Source organism: Mustelus asterias, chromosome 22, assembly GCF_964213995.1.
Source record: "Mustelus asterias chromosome 22, sMusAst1.hap1.1, whole genome shotgun sequence".
Lineage (NCBI taxonomy): Eukaryota > Metazoa > Chordata > Chondrichthyes > Carcharhiniformes > Triakidae > Mustelus > Mustelus asterias.
This window is the reverse complement of record NC_135822.1, coordinates 17475422-17498340: the sequence shown is the minus strand read 5'-3', so window position 1 is coordinate 17498340 and position 22919 is coordinate 17475422. Positions and strand designations below refer to the sequence as shown.

Below are 22919 nucleotides of genomic sequence, written 5' to 3'. Positions count from 1 at the left end.
TGGCTTATGATCTGAATGCACTTCTGAAAGAGTGGTGAAAGCTGATTCAAAAGAGATTTTTAAAAACATGTTCTTTTGGTGTGAGCATTGTTGGCAACACCAACATTTATTGCCCAAAGGTGGTGGTGAGCTGTCTTCTTGAACCACTGCAGTCCATGTGGTCTGCACTCATGGTGTCATTCAGGATAAACAGGATAAGAAGGGGAAACATTTGCAGAAATATGAGGAAGGGGCAGTGGTGTTGGCCCAATTGGATAAATGTGGTTGAACTGTCCTCTGAAGTGGCCTAGCAAGTACAAAACTGCAACAGAAATTCAGAAAGGAATAAAATCACAGCAACAATCTAGGCTCTGGAAATTACAATAGCATATCCAGCCCTAACGGCCTTGCAAGTTCCTCCTCACTACCATCTCGGGTCTTGTGACAAAATTGGAGAGTGGTTCCAGTCAAGTATTAGTCATATTCACCAAGTTATCTCCAACCAATGTCCTAGAGATCTTTGCCATCACCATCTTTGTCATCACCTTGTCACTAAATCAAGATCCCAGCAGCATTGTGGGTGAACCCGCACTAGATCGACTGCAGCGATTCAAGCTGGCTCACTAGCATCTTCTCAAGGGCAATTAGGGATGGGCAACATGTACAACCAATTAAAGAATGAAAAAAACTTTCTTTTGAATGGCCTCCCTCTGTGCTATATCATTCTCCAAATCTATTTTCAAATAAATAATTTAGAATCTTCTGTCAGGTGACAACACTGACCGCCTGTTTTTAAAATTTATTTTACAAGATGTGGGCTCTGCTGGCCAGGCCAGCATTTATCGCCCATCCTCAGATGCCCTTGAAAAGGCGAAGAGCCTCCTTGAACCGCTGCAGTCCCTGTGGAGTAGGTACACCTACAGTGCTGTTAGAGAGGGCATTCCAGGATTTTGACCCAGCTATGGTGCAGGAACGGTGATATATTTGCACGTCAGGATGGCAGGTGACTTGGACGGAAACCTCCAGGCAGGTGGTGGTGTTCCCACAGGTATCTACTGCCCCTTTTGTCCTTCCCGAGGGCAGTGGATTGGGACTGCATTTTAACTGATAATAGTCCTCTGGGCTGCGCGGCGCTAGACTCGGAGGACCGACGTGAGGCAGCTGACGCTGCCCATCTTGCGTTGAGTTTATACTCGTTGGTGACAGCTCCCGAGTCGGGGAGGGCAGTGTCTGGAACTCTCACGAGATTTTGCGCCGGCTCGTGGGCGCGCGCCCGTGCCCGGTCGGACGCATGCACACGTACGCACGCACACGTACGCACACACGCAACGAACGCCGTACGGCGATGGGAGGGGGCGGGGTTGGGAACAACCTAACCCGCTAACCGGAAGCTCCGGCAGAGTTGATGGATAGGCACGTTGTCCAATAGAACGTCGATCCGACAGCCTAAGGGGCGGGAGTACGGGGGGCTGGGTCCAATGGGCTGAGTGGCACTGGGAGGGCGCGAGGAGGGGGGCGGGCTGGGTTCTGTGTGCCCGGTGCTCAAGGTTGGTTGAGCGGCGGTCTCTCCGGCGGTCGGGTTTAGGGATGTAAGTGGGGGACTGAAATGGCTGCCGAAAAGAAGCCGGAAGGTAAGGGGGGCTGAAGAGGCGGCGGTAGGAGGGGGGAAAATTTCAACGTGCAGATAAATCACTGATATTTAATCTTTAATTATGATGACAACCTTCGGGACGACGAAAAAAAGCTAAATCTGACAGAACAAGGGGGGTGTGAGACGCTGCGAATGGAGCAAAAAACGGTTTTAGCCTTAAATATAATAACCGCTGCTGTGTGGAATATGGAGGTGGGGGTGGACGGTTTCCACACAGAAATGGGGCAGATATCTGAATATCTTTTATCCTCAGCAAACTGTCACTTTTTAACAAGAAGGAAAAAAAATATTATTTAAAATAAAATCAAATATGCAAGGTTGTGTGGCATTTGCTGGAGGTAAAATCCACAAGAGGGCGGTAATGGATTGTTTATCTGGTGTGAAAGTGATTTAACTCCTCTCGCACTCAAATATTGAAATACTTTAAGTAACATACTCCCAAAATAACGAGCAAGATCATTATCGACAAGTGGAAAATTGCGTACCACCAGTAACCTCAGATTTATATTTTGGCCTGATTGTATTTCAGATGCAAACTTGCAAAAATTTTTTTTTTTAAAAAGGGGAGAGATTTCAGTTTGAATGTTTTTGACCAAATGCTATCAAATTCTGTGTGGAAAATAATCGAAGTTTAGATTATTTCATTATAGTCATTTTGTTGCAGGTGTAACAGTAAATCCAGATTCCAGAACGCCCATTCTGCACGCCCCCCATTTGCTCGAATTTATAAACTTATTAGAAAAGTTTTTATTTAAAACGTACAACTTGTAAGTCGAGTGTTTCCCTTTTGAAGTGCAACATGCTGAAGGACGCTCTTCACTCTTCAATTATCTACTATTTTAGAATTTGATGAATATATACATATACATCTCGGGCAGCAACTAAGTTTTCAAACACTGAGTTCTGAAATATGAAAATGCAATGAAACTCTTGCAAGTCGACTGTTCCCATAATGAGAGCGCAATCTGTAATTTCCCTGTATACACAATTTGTGTAAATGAGGAGAAAGCCATGCATGATATAGTAATTTCAAGTAAATTCTTGTAATTACAGTCAGGTATTATTTATTCCATTAACATAAAATGCTGATTACGCTGGTATATTTTACTTGCAGATTTGTAGTACCCGAAGCATTCCTTGTATATGCTACAGGGATGAAAAAAAATCAAATGACATAGCAATATGTAGTAAGTTACTTATAGATTTGTTCGATACATAATGCTGGTGGAGATTCCCAAGAATCTAGGGCAAAGATTACTGATAAAAATCAATTTTTTAGTAAATGGTATTTCTTTTGAAAAAAAGTAAAATCACTCACACCAGTAACTGGGAAAAAAAAACAATTTTTGAATACATTGTGTGACATTATTTTGTATTCAAATGAAGATTTTGCTGTATGAATTCAGGAACAGAAATTGTTCACTACCATATATGTCGGGGTGCATGGGGACATCTCTAAGGTTTTCAAAGTCTTTATCGATCGTCAGCGTAACCTTTTGAAAAAAAATGTTCCGAATAGTTTTAAAATAAATTGGGAACGGGCAGCTTTAACCCTTTATTTTGTTGCTGCTGTTTGACATGTGAAGCATGTCTCTTTTATAAGTAATACATGATGTGGATGCAAATCGAGCTTGGCTCTGTGTTAAGAAGAACTGGTCTTTATTTGTGCCCATATGATGTATATGTATTGCTTCCTTTCAGAAAATAGATGTTTGACACACCTACGTAAACCCTGTTTTCCTTGAAAATTTGGGCTCATCAGAAATAATTAAACCAATATCAATTCCACTGGATGAGGCTATTTTGATGGCTGCCAAGATTTTTTCTGTTCTCTTGGCTGCTGGCTTTGCTCATGATTAAATGATCAATTTCTTGTTCAGCAGAAGGACCAGGTTTCGGGCTCCGAGAGACCCTGCTTTTTTTTTTAAGCAATTTCTTCTCGCCCTTGTAGACATTCGAACAGCTTACAGTATTCTTGTCATACAACAATAGCAATGAATCAAACACTCAATGGTAGCTTGTGTATTATCTCAGTCAAGCTGTCAGTTTGAGGAATCCTTTTGTAGTTTTACCTGTTCTCTGGCAACTTTAGTACCAAGTAATTTCATAACTGATCATGAAAAGTGAAACGAGGCAAGAGTATCTCTGGTATTAGTATTTAGCGTGCTTTTTGTTCCATATGCTGATGACAATAATGAAAATTAAGAAAGTCTAATTTATTGAAGCACAGCGTTATAATGTGAGAGGATTATTGTTACAAGCCTGAAAATTAAAAAAAATGCTAATTGCATAGCAGAGTGCTGCATATGCTGGAAATCTGAAATAAAAACAGAAAATACTCAGGTTGCGACAACATTTGTGGAGAGAAACTTAGTTAATGTTCCTGACTCGAACTAGGAAAATCTTTTTAAAGTGAACACTGTTCACATGGAAATGGTTCAGGAAAAATAACTTCCTTTTTTTTTTACTCCTTCGAAGTTTCAGATGGTCCCATCTTATGTTCTCTGCATCCCTGCAACCTCCCTCACTCATCCTTTCCCTGGGCGTCAGAGCCCGCAGCTGTGCCTACTTCCCTGCAATCTACAAAATCTTAAAACCCGGGCTTTGCGTTATCAGACTCTTGCTAGGTTCATCATCTGTCCTCAACCATGGCGATATCCTGCACTGTTAGCCTGTGCGGAGCCAAGTTTCCTGATAGAATAAAAAAAAATGGAAAGAATTCGCTGATCCGTTAGACAAGTCTTACAACCGCCATCACCAATCTATTGCTAAATATACTCGCACAGCCTGAGAGATTGATACCTTTGAATAGGTCGAGTTGTGTTTGCGTTTGAAGTTTTGTATTTGAAGTAGGTATTGTATGTTTAGTAATGTTGACAATATGTTTAGTTAGAAACACAGTGTAATTGTTGAACATATGTTACAATATTGTGATTTTTTTTCACTTGTAATGAATTGAAGTGTCATTGGAGAAGACAACTCTCTTAGCGATGGGTTGGTGGGGGCTACTTGAAGTACAATTTCATCATGGGTTAATATAAGGCATCTAGCTACATCTTTTGTCAATTTATCTGTATTTAAATCCCCCTCCCTTCTGGTATCTTAATCAAGGATAGATTCTTCAAGTGTGAGCCAAGGCAAAGAGTTATGGCAGGCTGTTTTATAATGGGAATATCACAGCCAAACTCAGTCTTGTTTTCAGCCATGTCAACATTTTCTAATTGGCACCATTGGCTGATTTCCCCACCTGACCCTTTCCCTAGCCTTGTGGTGCTGAAACCAATTAGGTTAACTGTTTATTTGTGGAACCTCTTTAAATTAAAATATAACTTTTTTTGGATATTGGAAAAATATGTTTTTTTTCTCATGGTAAACTGTAGGATTATAAAATAATCTGTATTTTTAACAGCTGATTTCTGGAGCGTGGAAATAGTTGCTGGAACAGTGATCTCTCTCTGGGTGTCCTTGTCACTCTTTACAAAATACAACAGTTACCAAATATGCAAAAAAGACAATGGCAGAATATTGGCGTTGCTCCGAATTTGTCAGAGTTTATTCCTGTGCCAGCAGTATTGAGTAGGAGACTGGTATCACAATCAATGCTTCTGCAATAGCAAGGTGGAAGTGCTAGTGGCATCTAGTGGCAGAAAGTTGCAATCACAATGGATATGACAGTAAGCTAGTTACTGTACCCAGTAAGGGATTAAATTTTCTTATCCAAACTGGATGTTGTGTATCTTCATGCTGGAATGAAAATTTGCACATTGGATAGTTTGTTACATAACCAGATGTAAAACTTCAAAATAAAACTCCTATGGAAAAGTAATTTATTGGTAGCTTTTGTTTTGTCGGCATTTGCTTTGCATCGCTCCTCTCCGACTGAGCAAAGTACCATCTGATCAGGGACATCATTTTTGGAAAAGTCAAAACTTGTTTTAATTTGATTAATGTTGTAAAGCCGCAGCTACAGTTATTGTGGTTTATTTATGCATTTCTCCGGTTGGTAATTTAATGTACATTATTGCAGTTTAGCATCTTGTAACAGGGCTGAGCTGGCTGGAATGCCCAGCCCTTTGAAGGCCATTGAACTGTTCTGTTTTTTGGAATTGCGGATTGTCAAATTGCAAGGCTTATAGTGTAGCCGTACACCAAAAGCTGTAATTAAGGGGCAAAATCCTTAGACATTTGCTGTAGTCTTGCATACACTTCTAACAGTTCTGCATATATTAAAATACTGGGTTTAAAAGCTTTGGTAGAAGCTTATTTTGGTACCCAATGATGGCATAATGATGCAGCATGCATGTTGCCTTGGACAAGAGGCATGCAAACTTCACCTTTACTGTTGGTACAGGTATCTGTACCAGTATGTTAAAATATCCCTGTCTCTGTCATTGAAAGTAGCAGATTGCATCCCCAATCTGCACTAGGTTAGCTGATATCAGCCAGTTTGGCATTAAGATGCTGAAGTTGCTCTTGGCACCCCTGAAATGGAGAAAAGTAGCCAGCCCTTTTCCCCTTGATCGTATCTCAGGCTGCACTGCATCTCGAATGGCAGATGGAGTTTAATTTAGATAAATGCGAGGTAATGCATTTTGGTAGATTGAACCAGGGCAGGACTTACTCAGTTAATGGAGGGCATTGGGGAGAGTTACAGAACAAAGAGATCTAAGGGTACAGGTTCATAGCTCCTTGAAAGTGGAATCACAGGTGGACAGAGTGGTGAAGAAGGCATTCAGCATGCTTGGTTTCATTGGTCAGAACATTGAATACAGGAATTGGGACGTCTTGCTAAAGTTGTACAAGACATTGGTAAGGCCACATTTGGAATACTGTGTACAGTTCTGGTCACCCTATTTTTGAAAGGATATTATTAAACTAGAAAGAGTGCAGAAAAGATTTACGAGGATGCTACCGGGACTTGATGGATTGAGTTATAAGAAGAGGCTAGATAGACTGGAACTTTTTTCTCTGGAGCATAGAAAGCTGAGGAGTGACCTTAGAGGTCTATAAAATAATGAGGAACACAGATCAGCTAGATAGTCAATATCTTTTCCCAAAGGTAGGGGAGTCTAAAACTAGAGGGCATAGGTTTAAGGTGAGAGGGGAGAGATACAAAAGTGTCCAGAGGGGCAATTTTTTCACACACAGGGTGGTGAGTGTCTGGAACAAGCTGCCAGAGGTAGTAGTCGAGGTGGGTACAATTTTGTCTTTTAAAAAGCATTGAGACCGTTACATGGGCAAGATGGATATAGAGGGATATGGGCCAAATGTGGGCAATTGGGACTAGCTTAGGGGTTTAAAAAAAAAAGGCGGCATGGACAAGTTGGGCAGAAGGGCCTGTTTCCATGCTGTAAACCTCTATGACTCTATTTACTTAACCCCTTTTGGAAAATGAGTAAAGGTGGATATATTTAATGGGAATGGGTTCAACTTTGAATGCCGTCAGCGATTGAATAATCTGTTGACAATCACTTTTCAGACTTTTAAATGAAGGATGGCAATTTGGATGAGGCACTTGAGAGAAAACAAGTAAAAATATTCGTAAGTTGATTTGGATTATAATGACCAAGTACAAAGAATAGGAGCTTGGATGCCTCCAAAACCTGCAGTAGAATTGCACCTACGTAGGCATATATGAAATGCAAGAATAAACTCTTGCTGATGTGCAGGAGTGCCACGGACCGTGGGCAGTGTAAACCGCCCCCCCCCCCACCAAAAAAAAACTGGCATTCTTTTATAATAAATAAAACAGCCATGAATTATATAACTTAGTACATTTATTGTCTCACTTTCCATCTCCTGCCAGTTCCCTGGCTCAAAAATGAGTTTGTTCCATTATTTTGACCCTATTGGACAAATATTGCAGATTACATGAAACATACTTTTATTGCCGCAAAAAATTCAGTGAAGTATTAAAGTGGGCATGTGAATCAATAACTTGAATCTTTTATAGTGTTCTTAACATTCGAGTGCGCATCACAAATATAATGAAAGAAATGGATGTCAAACCAAAGAAGATATTTGAAGGAGTTAAGAAATGCTCTAGTTTTAAGGGGGTATTAAAGGAGGAGAGGGAGATGGAGTTTCATAGGGTTTTGATGTAATAGTGGAGTGATGGGTATTTTGGTCTGATTAGCAAAGCTTTGGATGACATTTACAATGGGTTGAGGATACGAAACCAGCTGGGAGAGCAATCAGTCAGATCTGAAGGTAATGAGGGTATGAATGAAGATGTGCAGGTACTAAGACTGTATATTTTGTTTGAAATTTTAAAAATTTATTAATTAGTATCACAAGTAGGCTTACACTAAAATGGCAATGAAGTTATTGTAAAAATCCCCTAGTTGCCACACTCTGGCACCTATTCGGGTACACTGAGGGAGCATTTAGCATGGCCAGTGCACCTAACCAGCATATCTTCATTGAAATCATAGAAACCCTACAGTACTGAAAGAGGCCATTCGGCCCATCGAGTCTGCACCGACCACAATCCCACCCAAGCCCTACCCCCATATCCCTACATATTTTACCCACTAATCCCTTTAACCTACACATCTCAGGACACTAAGGGGCAATTTAAGCATGGCCAATCAACCTGACCCGCACATCTTTGGAATGTGGGAGGAAACCGGAGCACCCGGAGGAAACCCATGCAGACACAAGGAGAATGTGCAAACTCCACACAGACAGTGACCTAAGCCGGGAATCGAACCCAGCTGTGAAACAGCAGTGCTAACCACTGTGCTACCATGCCGCCCATCTTTTGGACTGTGGGAGGAAACCCACCAGACGCTGGGAGAACGTGCAGACTCCGCACAGACAGCGACCCAAGCTGGAAATTGAACCCGGGTCTTTGCACTGTGAGGCAGCAATGCTAACCACTGTGCCATTGTGATGCCCATAGATATAGATATCCTCATGGTTATTTCTAAAATTTTAAAAACTGGACGATGAGCTTTAAAAATGGTTGAAACAATGTGTCTGTGCCCCCTGAACAAAAGGAACCATCTGGCAGTATCAAAGAAACTTGCACCTTGATATCTCTGAAGAGACACTGCAACCCCCATTGTGGGCTGCACAGACCAAATTTAAAGAGAACTATCCAAAGACCACCTGCATTTCACAATGCAGGTTGACCAATTTGAATTTACTTGTCTGTTAGAAGAAAGGGTCCCGCAATCCTCCTTTCAATAGCACTAATTCTATCTCTCCACTAACTCATAGAATAGAAATCATAGAAACCCTACAGTGCAGAAGGAGGCCATTCGGCCCATCGAGTCTGCACCGACCACAATCCCCCCCACATACCCACCCTACCCCCACATATTTACTCACTAATCCCTCTAACCTCCGCATCTCAGGACTCTAAGGGGCAATTTTTTTTAACCTGGCCAATCAACCTAACCCGCACATCTTTGGACTGAGGGAGGAAACCGGAGCACCCGGAGGAAACCCACGCAGACACGAGGAGAATGTGCAAACTCCACACAGACAGTAACCCAAGCCGGGAATCGAACCCAGGTCCCTGGAGCTGTGAAGCAGCAGTGCTAACCACTGCTACCGTGCCGCCCGTATCTCTCCACTGCCACTACGATCTGATTGCTTAGTTTTGAGATGCACCACAGTTCACTCTAGCTAAGCATTGGGATAATTAAAATCATGATCTTTTGGCTCCATTACAAACTACTAACTTTTGCCATTGACTCAATTCCTTTCTCCAACCACTGAGGGAAACATTTAACCACAGATAAGAGATACGCATCCCTGTAAAGGCAATGTGGGGAGATGGGAGTCATGTGACATGGATCTCTAGTTTGTGAAACCAGTAATATTGCCTTGCGGAACTGCATGCTCAGTCTACCATTTTACCATCTAACCAGCAGCATCATAGAAAAGGAGCCCCACACAGATTGAATACCTGGCACCAATGTTTCTACTGGGACTTCTGTACTATTGCCTACAAGACTTATTAATCTCTGCATTGTGTGAAATCAGTACAACCGGAAAAGTGAATTGACCAGCATCAGTTTACAGTCTGCTGACCTCCCTTTGATTCGGGTGTCATAATAAATACTTTTTCCTGTGGTCTTTGTCCTGCAAATTTTTATTTTATCTACCCACTTTTGCTTTTTGAATGCAAAGGGGGCAACATTGCGGAACCTCGCCCGTGTTTGAGTGTATGCAAATAAACTAACTCTTTGTGTTCATCTTACCTCCAGTTTGCTGGGGGGTTCTGCAGGGATCTGTGCTAGGACTCCAACTGTTCACATTTTGAAGAGGAAACTAAATGTATTATCTCCAGATTTGCAGATGATACAAAGTTGGATGAGAGGGTGAGCTATGAGGAGGATGCAGGGATGTTTCAGCTTGATTTGGGCAGGCAGGCTATGTGTGGGCATATGCATGGCAGATGCAATATAATGTGGATAAAGGTAAGGTTGTCCACTTTGGTAGCAATAATAGAAAGACAGATTATTGCTTGAATGGGTGTGAATTGCAAGAGGTGCTGAAAGTAAGCGTGCAGGTACAGCAGGCAATAAAGAAGGCAAATGGTATATTGGCCTTTATAGCGAGAGGATTTGAGTGTAGGGATATGGGGATTTTGCTGCAATTGTTTAGGGCGTTGATGAGGCCACACCTGGAGTATTGTGTGTAGTTTTGGTGTCCTTATCTGAAGAAGGATGTCCTTGCTATAGAGGGAGTACAGTGAAAGTTTATCAGGCTGATTTCTGGGATGGCAAGTCTGTCATGAGGAGCGACTAAGGTTAGGATTATATTCACTGGAGTTGAGTGAGTGGGGGGAAACTTATAAAATTCTAACAGGCTGAGACAGGGTAGATTCAGAAAGAATGTTCCCAATGGTGGGGGTGTCCAGAACTATGGGTCACTGTTCGAGGATAAGGGGTAAACCTTTTTAGAACGGAGGTGAGGAGAAATTTCTTCACCCAGAGGGTGGTGAATGTGTGGAATTCACTACCACAGAATGTAGTTGAAGCCAAAACATTGTCTGATTTCAAGAAGAAATTAAATATAGCTCTTGGTGCTAAACGGATCAAGGGATATAGGGGGGAAGAGGGATCAGGATATTGAATTCGATGATCAGCCATGATCAAAATGAATGGAGGAGCAGGCTCAAAGGGCCGAATGGCCGCCTCCTCCTTGTTTCCATGTTATTAATAGAAATTGGATCACACCAAATCTGAGGGGTTGGGAAGTATACTACTGCTTACAAAAATGGAAGCAAATCAAAACTCCTTTCAGTTTGGCGACTGGTGGGTGTGAGGAGAAATTGATGCTCTCTAAATTAATCCCACTCCTGGGTTCAAGAACAGATGCCCAGATTTAGGTGGAGGCCAGCATTATTCTGGTGGTGGACAGAGGCAGTCTATATGGCTGCTCATTGTTGAGGACATTGAAGTTGCAAACAGTGTGATTCAGCTTTAAGCAGTAGTTGGAGAAAGAAATTGAGTCAATGGCAAGAATTTGCAATTTGTAATAGAGCCAAAGATTAAGGCTTTAGTGATCCCAATACTTAGCTAGAGTGAATTGTGGTTCATCTCCAGACTAAGCAGAGTGATCGCAGTGGCAGTGGAGATATTGTTAGTTCATGGAGAGATAGAAATAGTGCTATTGAAGCACATGTGGAAGAGATTGCACGTCCTTGGATGATACTGGGGGGGGGGGGGGGGGGGCGCAGGGCAACGATGGAGCTTTGGTAGTGATGCTGTGGGAGTGAGAAGAGAAGCCAATGTGAAAGATGTTCTGGGACCTATCAAATGGGCAAGGGTTGAAGCACGCAAGGGGAGTCCCTTTGAGCAGGGCAGTGGAGGAGAGACATTGGAAGGAAGAAACATGCTGTGGTTAACCATATCAAAGGTTGCAGGCGGATTAGAGGGATAATGAACATGGTTACAAGCAATACCCATTTGAACTGTGCATCAATTGCTCTTGTATAATTTGTGTTCCCAAGCCTAGGTTTTGTCAGAGCTGTTCAACAATTGCATGAAATACTAGTTGCTGTTGATGTAACACCAACAATCAAGGTTGAAGCAACTCACAGTGCTGATGCCATTAGTCAGTGTTATGAGAAAGGAACTTTGCAGAAAAAGTTTATTGTTCCAGCATTTAATAATTTACTTCAGCCTTCTCATATTGCTAATACACATGTTCACATTAAAAGGATTTCCAGTTAACAGCACGCTCCTGAGTAATGAAAGTACGTAAAGGTTCCGTGGCTTTTGATAATTCTGATGCATCATCTAGACAAAATAGTATGCCATTTTTGGGAAACCGAGTGCAATCAGGAAATGTTTTCGTTTGCATACAACTTGGGTTTTGGGGAGAGATGGTGGCTGCATGGAGCTTTCAGGTGCCTGAATGGTTATTCTATGACCTATTACCACTGTGGGTTAAACGCGTATGTGAGATACCATTGCAACATCTGCATTAGCAGAGTAACCTTTAACAAGTGACCAAGGAGTGAAATGAAAACTACCTGATCTTCTCCACTGCTGGGAGAATATCTAACCCACCATGAAGATTCCAGTTTGATCTCTGGTCCCTGCCAAGTTATTTGATCCTAGCCATGTGATGATGGGGAGCTTTAATTGATTTCCTGGGCTTGGGAACAAAAATTGGCAGAGTATCTTTGCTTCTAATTGCAACCCAGTAACTCCGGGTCTCTGTTTGTTAGTGAGCATGCACACTTTGGGTGGTAACATAATGTCCTCTGCGTGTGTGCAGCTTGCTCTGTGTAGGCTCACGGGAAGTATGGTCAGTTGAGCAAAGTGAGTAAAACCAGCCAACATAATATCTGCCCTAGAACGACTCGGCCTTTTGGGGTCATGTGTGGGGAGACAGGCAGTGGATATTTGGAACATTTCCCTCACCATTTAGCTGTGTTGTCACATGCGTGTTGTATATTTTATACATACAATTTGTTAATCGTCATGGAATGAAGATGTAACAAATGTTCCACGAACTATATTTGTTTCTGAGACTGCTTGATAACATCTTAAAGAATTTGCAAGATAGCAGATGATTTTGAGTTGCCTAACTTTGTTTTTGCACAATATCTAAAATGGAAGTTAATTTATTTTTCTTTAGCACACATTATGCATCTGAGACAGTCTCTGATGTATGATTTCTGTGCTTTGGTCTAATTTTGTTCTGCAGCAATAAGTACATTATATTGCTGTATAATTAGGTGTGTAGAACAGCGAGTATCTCTGGTTTTGAGGCCTTGTTCCCATGGGACACTGAAGCCTTCGAGCTCCAATTACAATCGCAGCATGTCTTTGGGAGTTGATGCTGACAACAAGAAGAGAATGAAGTTTTTAGTCTGATAAAGCAAAAATTGAGGAATGAGTAAAAGACAGTGAAAGCAGAGTCTTTGAATATATTTAAGACAGAGCTAGATAGATTGATTAACAAGGGGGTGAACGGTTATCAGTAAGCAGGAATATAGGGTTGTAGTTACAAGCAGATTAGCGATGAATCTATTGAATGGCAGAGCAGACTCAAGGGGCTGAGTGGCCTACTCATTTGTATGTTTGTATGTATGCAAGAACAACCCAGTCATTGGACCCAATGGGATGTTGAACATGCTTATCCTGTGCGGCACTGTAGCACAGTGGTTGGTACTGCTGCCTCACAGCGCCAGGGACCCAGGTTCAATTCCCGGCTTGGGTTGCTATCTGTATGGAATTTGCACATTCTCCCCGTGTCTGCGTGGCTTTCCTCTGGATGCTCCGGTTTCCTCCCACAGTTCAAAGATGTGTGGGTTAGGTGGATTGGCCATGCTAAAATGCCCCTTAGTGTCAGGGGGACTAGCTAGGGTAAATGCATGGGGTTATGGGGATAGGGTCTGGGTGGGATTGTGGTTGGTGCAGACTCGATGGGCCGAATGGCCTCCTCCTGCACTTTCGTATTCTATGATCCCATGTTGAATATAATTTAAGAAATAAATTATTGATGGAGTTGCCTTTCTTAAAAGAATAAAATACACAAAATAACAATTGGAATGTTGGCTAAGGGATAATTTCATTTTGTATCTAGCCTGCACTGAGCATTGTGGTGTTAGGAACAGATTGGACAGAATGCAAAGATGATTTCCTCTGTCCACACACCACCTGCAGAGTATCCAGCAACACCCAACACCCCCCCCCCCCCCCCCCCCCCTCCCAACAATGGCACAGTTCGTATCAGTAAACATTTTATTTTCAGTCAGAAATCCATTAGTCTTTCAGGGTTAGCAATGTCAAACTGTCTGATTCTATTCAGGGTTCAGTTGTATGAGATACTAGATTCAATATGAAGTCCATCTATGATCCACTAACCCATAGCCTTTGTTTCCTCATCCAAATTATTGTCAAATTTTGATAGTAATGGAGAATACTGAGGGGCGGTTGGGGGGGGCACGGGTGGGGATCAGTTAGCTCAGTTGGCTGGCTTGTGATGTGGAGCAATGCCAACGACATGGGTTCAATTCCTGTACTCACATGAGGGAGGAGCTGGCCAGAGTTGATTGGAAAGGGAGCCGAGCAAGGAAGACAGTGGAACAACAATGGCAGGCGTTTTTGAGTGTTATTCGGGAAGCACAACAGAAATTCACCCCAAGGAGGAGGAAACATGCGAAGGGGAAGATGAGGCATCCATGGCTGATGAGGGAAGTCAAGGACAGCATAAAGGCAAAAGAAAAAGCATACAAAATGGTGAGGATTAGAGGAAAGCCAGAGGATTGGGAAGCCTTTAAAAGCGAGCAAAGGACAACTAAAAAAGCAATAAGGGAGAAGATGAAATATGAGTGTCAGCTAGCTAGTAATATAAAAGGAGATAGGAAGAGTTTTTTTTCAATATATAAGGTAAGAGAGAGGCAAAAATAGCCATTGCACCACTGGAAAATGAGGCTGGAAAAGTAATAATAGGAAACAAAGCAATGGCAAAGGAACTGAATAGTTAGTTTGCATCAGTCTTCATGGTGGAAGACACCAGTAGGATGCCAGAGCCCCAGGAGAGTCGGGGCACAGGTGAGTGTAGTGGCCATCACTAAGGAGAAGGTTCTGGGAAACTGAAAGGTGTCAGTGCTGGGATCACAACTTTTCACAATACGTATTAACAATTTGGAGGCAGGAACTGAAGGCATGTTGCTAAGTTTGCAGATGATACAATGATATGTAGAGGGACAGGTAGTATTGAGGAAGCAGGGGGCTACAGAAGGACTTGGACAGGTTAGGAGAGTGGGCAAAGAAATGGCAGATAAGACCATAAGACATAGGAGCAGAATTGGGCCACTCGGCCCATCGAGTCTGTCCCACCATTCAATCATGGCTGATTTTTTTCTCATCCCCATTCTCCTGTCTTTTCCCACTATCCCCTGGTCCCCTTATTAATCAAGAACCTATCTATCTTTGTTTTAAAGACACACAAAGGTGGAATACAATATGGAAAAGTGTGAGGTTATGCACTTTGGAAGGAGGAATGGAGGCATAGACTATTTTCTAAATGGGAAAATGCTTAGGAAATCAGAAACACAAAGGGACTTGGGAGTCATCGTTCAAGATTCTCAAGGTTAATGTGCAGGTTCAGTCGGCAGTTGGGAAGGAAAATGCAATGTTAGCATTCATGTCGAGGGGGCTAGAATACAAGAGCAGGGATGTACTTCTGAGGCTGTATAAGGCCCTGGTCAGATCCCATTTGGAATATTGTGAGCAGTTTTGGGCCCCATGTCTAAGGAAGGATGAGCTGGCCTTGGAAAGAGTCCAGAGGAGGTTCACAAGAATGATCCCTGGAATGAAGAGCTTGTCATATGAGGAACGGTTGAGGACTCTGGGTCTGTACCCATTGGAGTTTAGAAGGATAAGAGGGGATCTTATTGAAAGTTACAGGATGTTGCGAGGCCTGGATAGAGTAGACGTGGGGAGGATATTTCCACTCGTAGGAAAAATTAGAACCAGACGACACAACTTCAGGCTAAAGGGATGATCCTATAAAACAGAGATGAGGAGGAATTTCTTCAGCTAGGGAGTAGTGAATCTGTGAAACTCTTTGCCACAGAAAGCTGTGGAGGCCAGGTCATTGAGTGCCTTTAAGACAGGGATAGATAGTTTCTTGATTGATTAAGGGGGTCAGGGGTTATGGGAAAAGGCAGGAGAATGGGGATGAGAAAAATATCAGCCATGATTGAATGGCAGAGCAGACTCGATGGGCTGAGTGGCCTAATTCTGCTCCTATGTCTTATGGTCTTACTGGCTGGGGTTATTCATGAAGGCCCTGCCTTCTCAACCTTGCCCCATGTGTGATGACCCTCAGGTTAAATCACCACCAGTCAGCTCTCAAAGGTTAGAGCAGCCAATGGTCATCTGGAACTATGGCGATTTTACTTTATTTGGATGAGTTATCCTTGGTTGTTACTGCCACCATGTTGCCAGTTGGTAAGACATAATTGCAACTTACCTATCCTTTTGACAGAAAATGTTGTGCAACATATCAAGTGAAGGAAAGAAACTTTGCATGATTTCTTTATTTTAGTATTGCATCAATACCATAAAAATAAGTAGTAGAGTCATTATGATTAAACTACTATTTGTCTATTCAATTATCCTGCTTTAGACAAGACACTTGCAGAACAAAACAATTTGAAACATTATTCTATTACACTGTTTGTGTTGTATACGTTTTCATTCTTGTAGCTGGTTATTACCAAGTTTTGGGTACTCTTGTTTTTCTGTCATTCTCATCATCTTAAAGGAACTATGAAAGTAACAATCCCAGTGTACTTCTATACAATATAGATTGAATTTACGATCATTGAACACAACAAGCCACTGAAAAATATTTATTGCACTGATTGTGGTGCAACAGGTTTGTAATACAGCCAGTATGGCAAGATATTTTCACATACTGAGTAACTAATGACGGTTGAAGTATATCTTTTGGAAGTTGTGCATGTGTTTATTGAATTATAGGTTTTGATGGAATTTGTAAATCTTCTAGTAAATGAGTTAGTAAAGTTTTCAAAAAGTGCAACTATGCGCAGTTGATGATCTTTGCCTGGTTTGCCCAACATTTTTGCATGAGGAGCCGCATTTCAATATTTTTCTCACTCAAGGGGCTGATGAGCAAATTTCAGACAAATACTACATTAAATATTGAATTTCAATAAAATGAAATTAAGATATGAAGAAATGAAACATCTTGCAAGAGCATTAAAAACTGCCAAAGCAATAAATTGATAATTTAAAAAAGCAATTAATAAAGATGAAGATTCTAGAGACTGAGAGTGAATATCTGGCTCAATCCCAGTCTCAGGGTGTTCACTCGCTTACCCTCAATCCCATGCACCAAAACACTCGCAATGGATGCAGGTGAGGGCAAGGGAGAGCCCGAAAAGTGAGAATGAGCCAGGCAGATGTTCTCACACTGCTGTCTCACTCGCTCGCTCATTTGCTCACCAATTCTTGTCTGACGGGCCTGGATGGTTAGGAGATTAAAATGCTGAGGAGCGGTTCAAGATGACTTTGAAAGTACCATGATTATCACTCTCCGCCCTGTCTTAACACTCCAGCTGCCCTGGGTCCTATTGTTGCATCATCTACTTTTCTGCTAAATCTTGACTCTCAACGTCCTCCTCTTTCCACACCATCACCCCCCACTCCCCCAAGCAGCAAGCAATGTCTCTCTATTCCTCCCCAGCGGACTACCTGTTGTAGGTGTTCAGGCCTCGGGCTGAATACATCAACTCACCTTCACAATATTTGCTGCTCCCCCAATTGCAGACTGTTTCTCTCTTACATTTGAAGCTGCAGTTTCTCCTTGCTAGTCTGCCTCAATCCTATATAATCTTAGTTGTGGAGCCATTTCAATGATTGCGCCTTCCTTTTGTTGGTCTTGGACCCATGTCTCTCCCTGGGCTTCAGCAGTGGTATTTCACATGCTCTATGCCTGTGATTATAGTTCTGTTCTTCCTCATGCTGTTTCACCTTCTCATGATGATTTCAAGTTTCTGTTCCAAAGATGGAAGCTGTGTTCTCAACCTCCTACCATTAATAACTGGCAATTTGGTTTCTGGCAATCCATTTTGTAGTGGTGAGGTTTGATAACTTAAAAGCTAGATTAAGGTCTTTGTTTTTCTTCAATAAAGCTTTGATGGTTTGTACCACTTTCTCAGTATCTCCATTCGTTTGTGGATAATGGTGAACTGAGTGCATAAACCCATGAACCCATATTAGTTTGTCAAATTGTGAAATAGCTCATTGGCAAATGTTTGCATAAATTGTCTTGAGCGATTGGATGACTGACTGCGATACTGTGCATTCTGTTTGCTTCAACCCATGTGCACAGTAATCTGCAGGAAAAAGGATGGTTTTCCCCTTAAATTCAAATAAATCCATTCCCACATTTTCCTTGTTGGAAAAATAGAATGCAATAGTGGTGGTTCTTGTTCTTGGCTGTTTATTGTACAAATAAAACGGTTATAATTCATTTCTGGCCACTAGACTGATTACTGTGCTCTGGCTGACATTTTGTTACTTATAGATGACTATGAAAGATATTAAGTCGAAATGTTCTTTCATTGAAGACTAGTAAGTTGTCATTGACTGTGAGGTGTTTGTTCCGTTCAGAGTATTGCCGTGTTGTTGGATTTGTGGGAAGCCTGGCAATAATCTTGGATTTGGAGAAATTCTTCTCCTCATTTCTGGCTTGTTTTATTTCCTGCGTTTCTTTTTCCAGTAAGTGCTGAGTGATCAAGGATGTATATGTAAATGTATACTCGATGAAATGTAAATCCTCTTGTTTGTTTCTTTCTGATGGCATATGTGACAATGTGTCTGCTGTTACTCTTCTTGCACCTACTCGGTGATGGAGTCATATCTCATCAATCTTGACCTGAACTGCTGGATTCTGGGTGGCATCTTTGAAATTTTGTTCATATTCGGAAGGGTGACTGGTGGTTTATTGTCTGTTTGGATTTTGAAACACAATCCCATAACTGAAAGTTTCTCACGTGCCCATGTTGCTGCCAGTGCGTTTTCTATCATTGTGTATTATTGTTCTGCTTCTGTTAATGACTTAGAAGCATAGTAAGTTGATCTATGCTTGCTGTCTTTCTGCATTGAAATATTGCAGACCTGTAGATGAATCATCTGCTGCTATTGTCATGATCTCATTCAATGGTGGGGAAGATTAGATCGTCCAAATAGCCTACTTCTGCTTCTTGGATTGTGGTCTACTAGGGTTGATAATTCTGTGTCGGTACTATGCCAAGATTTAAGAAGAAATTAAAAATTGTTTAATCCTTTCAAAAACATTTTCTGGTCCATTTTCCAGCACCAATATTGATGTCTCAGCAGCTGCCTCAAGGGCTCGTTGACCTCTGCTGAATTTGGTTGACCATCGCAAAGGATTTTTGAAGCTCGATTATGTTCCTGGGTTCATAGAATCCATAGAAGGCATGGTAGTAGAGTGGTTAGCACTACTGCTTCACAGCGCCCGGGATGTAGGTTCAATTCCGGCCATGGGTTGCTATCTGTGCAGAGTCTGCACGTTCTCCCCATGTCTGCTTGGGTTTCCTCCCACACACCAAAGATGTGTGGGTTAGGTGGATTGGCCATGCTAAATTGCCCTTTGTATCAGGGGGATTAGCAGGGTAAACATGTGGGGTTACAGGGATAGGGCCTGGGTGGTATTGTGATCGGTGCAGATTGGGTGGGCCAAATGGCCTCTTTCTGCACAGTAGGGATTCTGTGACTCTAAATACTTATAAAGCCATTTGACCTTGGTACTGTAACCATTCCTTAACACAATTTTGTTGGCATAGTGATTAGTGAGGTAACCCCTTGCTGCTGTATCTTTTGAATTTCTCCCTTGGCTTTGTCCGGCAGTGGGTGAGAGATTTTTTATCATTGTAAAGAGGCAAATTGGTTTAGCATCATCCTGTTGGGTGAGATGGTACTCTATTTTCCCTATGCCTGTGAACCATTTTGGAAATGCATTTTGAAATGTATTGCAATAGCTCTCATTAGCAACTTTTTCCACTTTATAGATTAATTTCAGTTTTAGGCATGCCTTTCTGCTCAATAGAGAGCACTCTTGATTTTGAACATCCATAGAGAGGTTTGAGGATTTCTCGGTCTTTATATTTAAGCTTTGCTGTGAGTTGGTCTTTCACCTTAAAGGTTGGCCCACCAGGACCTGGTCGTTTGATAGCTATGGGCTGTTTTGTAATCTGTTTGACCCATTTCAAGTTTTTAGGTGTCCAGATCACCAACAACCTGTTCTTGTCCCTCCATGCTGACACTATAGTTAAGAAAGCCCACCAATGTCTCTACTTAGAAGACTAAGGAAATTTGGCATGTCCGCTACAACTCACCAACTTTTACAGATGCACCATAAAAAGCATTCTGGTTGTATCACAGCTTGGTATAGTTCCTGCTCTGTCCAAGACTGCAAGAAACTACAAAGGGTTGTGAACGAAGCCCAGTCCATCACCCAAACCAGCCTCCCACCCATTGATTCTGTCTACACTTCCCACTACCTCAGAAAAGCAGCCAGCATAATTAAGGACCCCATGCATCCCGCACATACTCTCTTCCACCTTCTTCCATCAGGAAAAAGATACAAAAGTCTGAGGACACGTACCAACCAACTCAAGAACAGCTTCTTCCCTGCTGCCATCAGACTTTTGAATGGACCTAAATTGCATGAAATTGATTTTTCTCTACACCCTAGCTATGACTATTACACTATATTCTGCACTCTCTCCTTTCCTTCTCTGTGTCTGGTATGCTTTGTCTGTATAGTGCACAAGAAACAATACTTTTCACTAGATACTAATACATGTGACAAATCAAACCATTTGACTTTATCTAATAAAACAGAAACTCCTGCTTTTGTGACTATTTTAAAAAAACTCTGTGGGGTATCTATCCACTTGGAGTTTAATACTTAATACTATTTAACTTTTATGGCCGACAAGCAGGTCTTGCTCTATCTTCACTGGACGCCTCCTTCCCCGCAAACAAATGCTGAATTCTATTTCCTGAGTTCAGTTTGCCTTGCTATCTGCACTGCTTTTACAAATGCTAAACCCTCTTTTGTTTGTTAAACACCTGATAATGCTTCATCTAGGGCCTTAGCTATGATCCTGTTGTGAATTCGCTCATCCTTTTAAGGTTCCATAGTAGCAGTTTCCTGCCAGCCTCGAGAGATCATTGATAAATGAATTCGTGCTTCCACTTGGTCTTTGTTTTCTTGTGTTAAATTTAGCCCTCTGTTAATAAATTCTGATAGATACTGAAGTAAGGGTTGAAAGCTTGCAAGATTTCTTCATAAGTTGATGCCTCATCAATCCTCTACCTTGCTACCATGTCATCAGCAATGGAGCCTACTGCATCAAGTAATGTATTGACCAGATATTTTTGAATTTTTTTGTGTAATACCGAATGTAATAACTCAGGAAGCCCTACTGGAAAGAAATTGTATTATTGTTAAACACAAAATAAAGTCGCTACTCTATGGCGTACATACACAAGTCCCAACTGGGACACAGTTCTGCAGACCCTTCCTAGTGTCTGCCTTGTAAAGGGCTCAGGTGACTAATTCCACCTAGGCAGGCCATTGCTTGTTACCAAGGAAACTCGTATTCAATGAGCCCCACGGGGAGATCAATTACAGATGCCCCATGGAACTCTTGGGAGTTATCATACTGAAGCAGTTCTGTACCTTGCAAGCCTTTTTCTCATGTCGTGAGTTTTCTGCATTTTTAACTAGTTCTCAGAATGATAGTGTGGTCTCCATGCTTTTGAACCCTAGAATTGTTCCTGCCTTCTGCTTCAGTTCTGTGCTTGGTACTGTCTGGTCTCCGGGTTGTCTCTCAGTTTGCATCTGTTGCTTTCGCGATGTTCTGACATCTTGGTGAATCTTAACTTTTTTTATTTTGTCCTTCCTTTGAGGATCTGTTTTCTTGCCTGTCCAGCATCCTCTGAGTAATATTTGCTCGGTCTTTTGCTCGCGACCACCACGTTTTGTTGTGTGGTTGGGGTCTAGACAAGGGTTTTGGGGATTTTCTATTCTGCCAAAATAAGATGCATTTTGAGTTTCTCAAAACTATTACTTTTCATTTACACATTCACACCTTCTGCATGAGGTTGGAGTTTTTCTTTCCTCTCTCATTTCTTGATCATGTGATTTGACATCATTACATAAGCATCATGTATGTTTTTGGTGTTAGCATTTGCTCTACACGTGCTCCTCATTGCTTTTGACTCATGGTTTGAATACACCCCAGATTGATGGGCTGAAAACCTCAATCAGCCTTTTTAAAATTAATTCGTGGGACATAGATGCCAATGGTTTGCCAGCATTTATTGCCCATCCCTAGTTGCTCTTGTTCAGAGGACTGTTAGGAGTCAACCACATTGCTGTGGCTCTGGAGCTACATGTAGACCAGACCAAGTAATGATTTCCTTCCCTATAGGACACTCATGAGCCAGGTGGATTTTTCTGACAACAATGGTTTCATGATCATCATTAGATTTTTAATTCCAGGTTTAAAAAAAATTAAATCAAATTTCATCATCTGCCGTGGCGGGATTCAAACCCGGGTCCCCAGAACATTAGCTGAGTTTCTGGGTTAATAGTCTAACAATACCACCAGGCCATCACCTCCCCTAAATTCACCTGCTGAATTTGAGTCTAAAATGAGCTTGATCTGTCTGTATCTCAGTTTTGAGTGGATATGAATTCATAATGCAAAGCAGTCCACAATTTGACATCGAATAATAATGAATTGACTGTCTTGCTCTTGCAGCATACACATAGTGAGTTTGAGAAACAAATGGGCGCATTGCGGGCAGTCCTTTGAGGTTGAGGTGAAGAATTGTTGTTACGGCAATCTTGGTATGCTTTCCTCTGCTTTAACTGGGAAATCTTGATGCTGAAAGTGGAAAAATGTTTAATCTTCCAGCTCGAGGTGTCATTTAATTTGATGTGGAGATGCCGGCGTTGGACTAAACCTGTTGGACTTTAACCTGGTGTCATTTAATTTGACCAGCACAAAAATACTTCCATCACAATCATTTGTCAGTGTGCACAAAATTGTGTTCTGACTACATGGCACGTCCTGCTTGTGCTTTTCTGACGCCCACAATCGAGAATAGAGTATATAGATAACTGAACAAAACAACTTTTATAAGCTCTGTAATAAAAAAAATGGTTTCTGTAGTGCCCCTCTTGTTTTTCGTTCTGGTGACAGTTATAAACTACTTCAGCTCCTCTCATGAAGTTTATG

The 22919-nt window shown here is 41.8% G+C and overlaps 1 protein-coding gene across 1 annotated transcript in view; it reads left to right on the top strand.

Moving 5' to 3' along the window:
- Positions 1–1490: 1490 nt before the first annotated feature.
- The window catches only part of LOC144509869 (calmodulin-binding transcription activator 1-like), a 1175789-nt gene continuing 1154360 nt past the window's right edge, over positions 1491–22919 (top strand). The window contains exon 1 of the mRNA XM_078238794.1: positions 1491–1610. Within this exon, the coding sequence (XP_078094920.1) occupies positions 1586–1610 (25 nt within the window). The 5' untranslated portion in view covers positions 1491–1585. The remainder of the gene's footprint in view (positions 1611–22919) is intronic.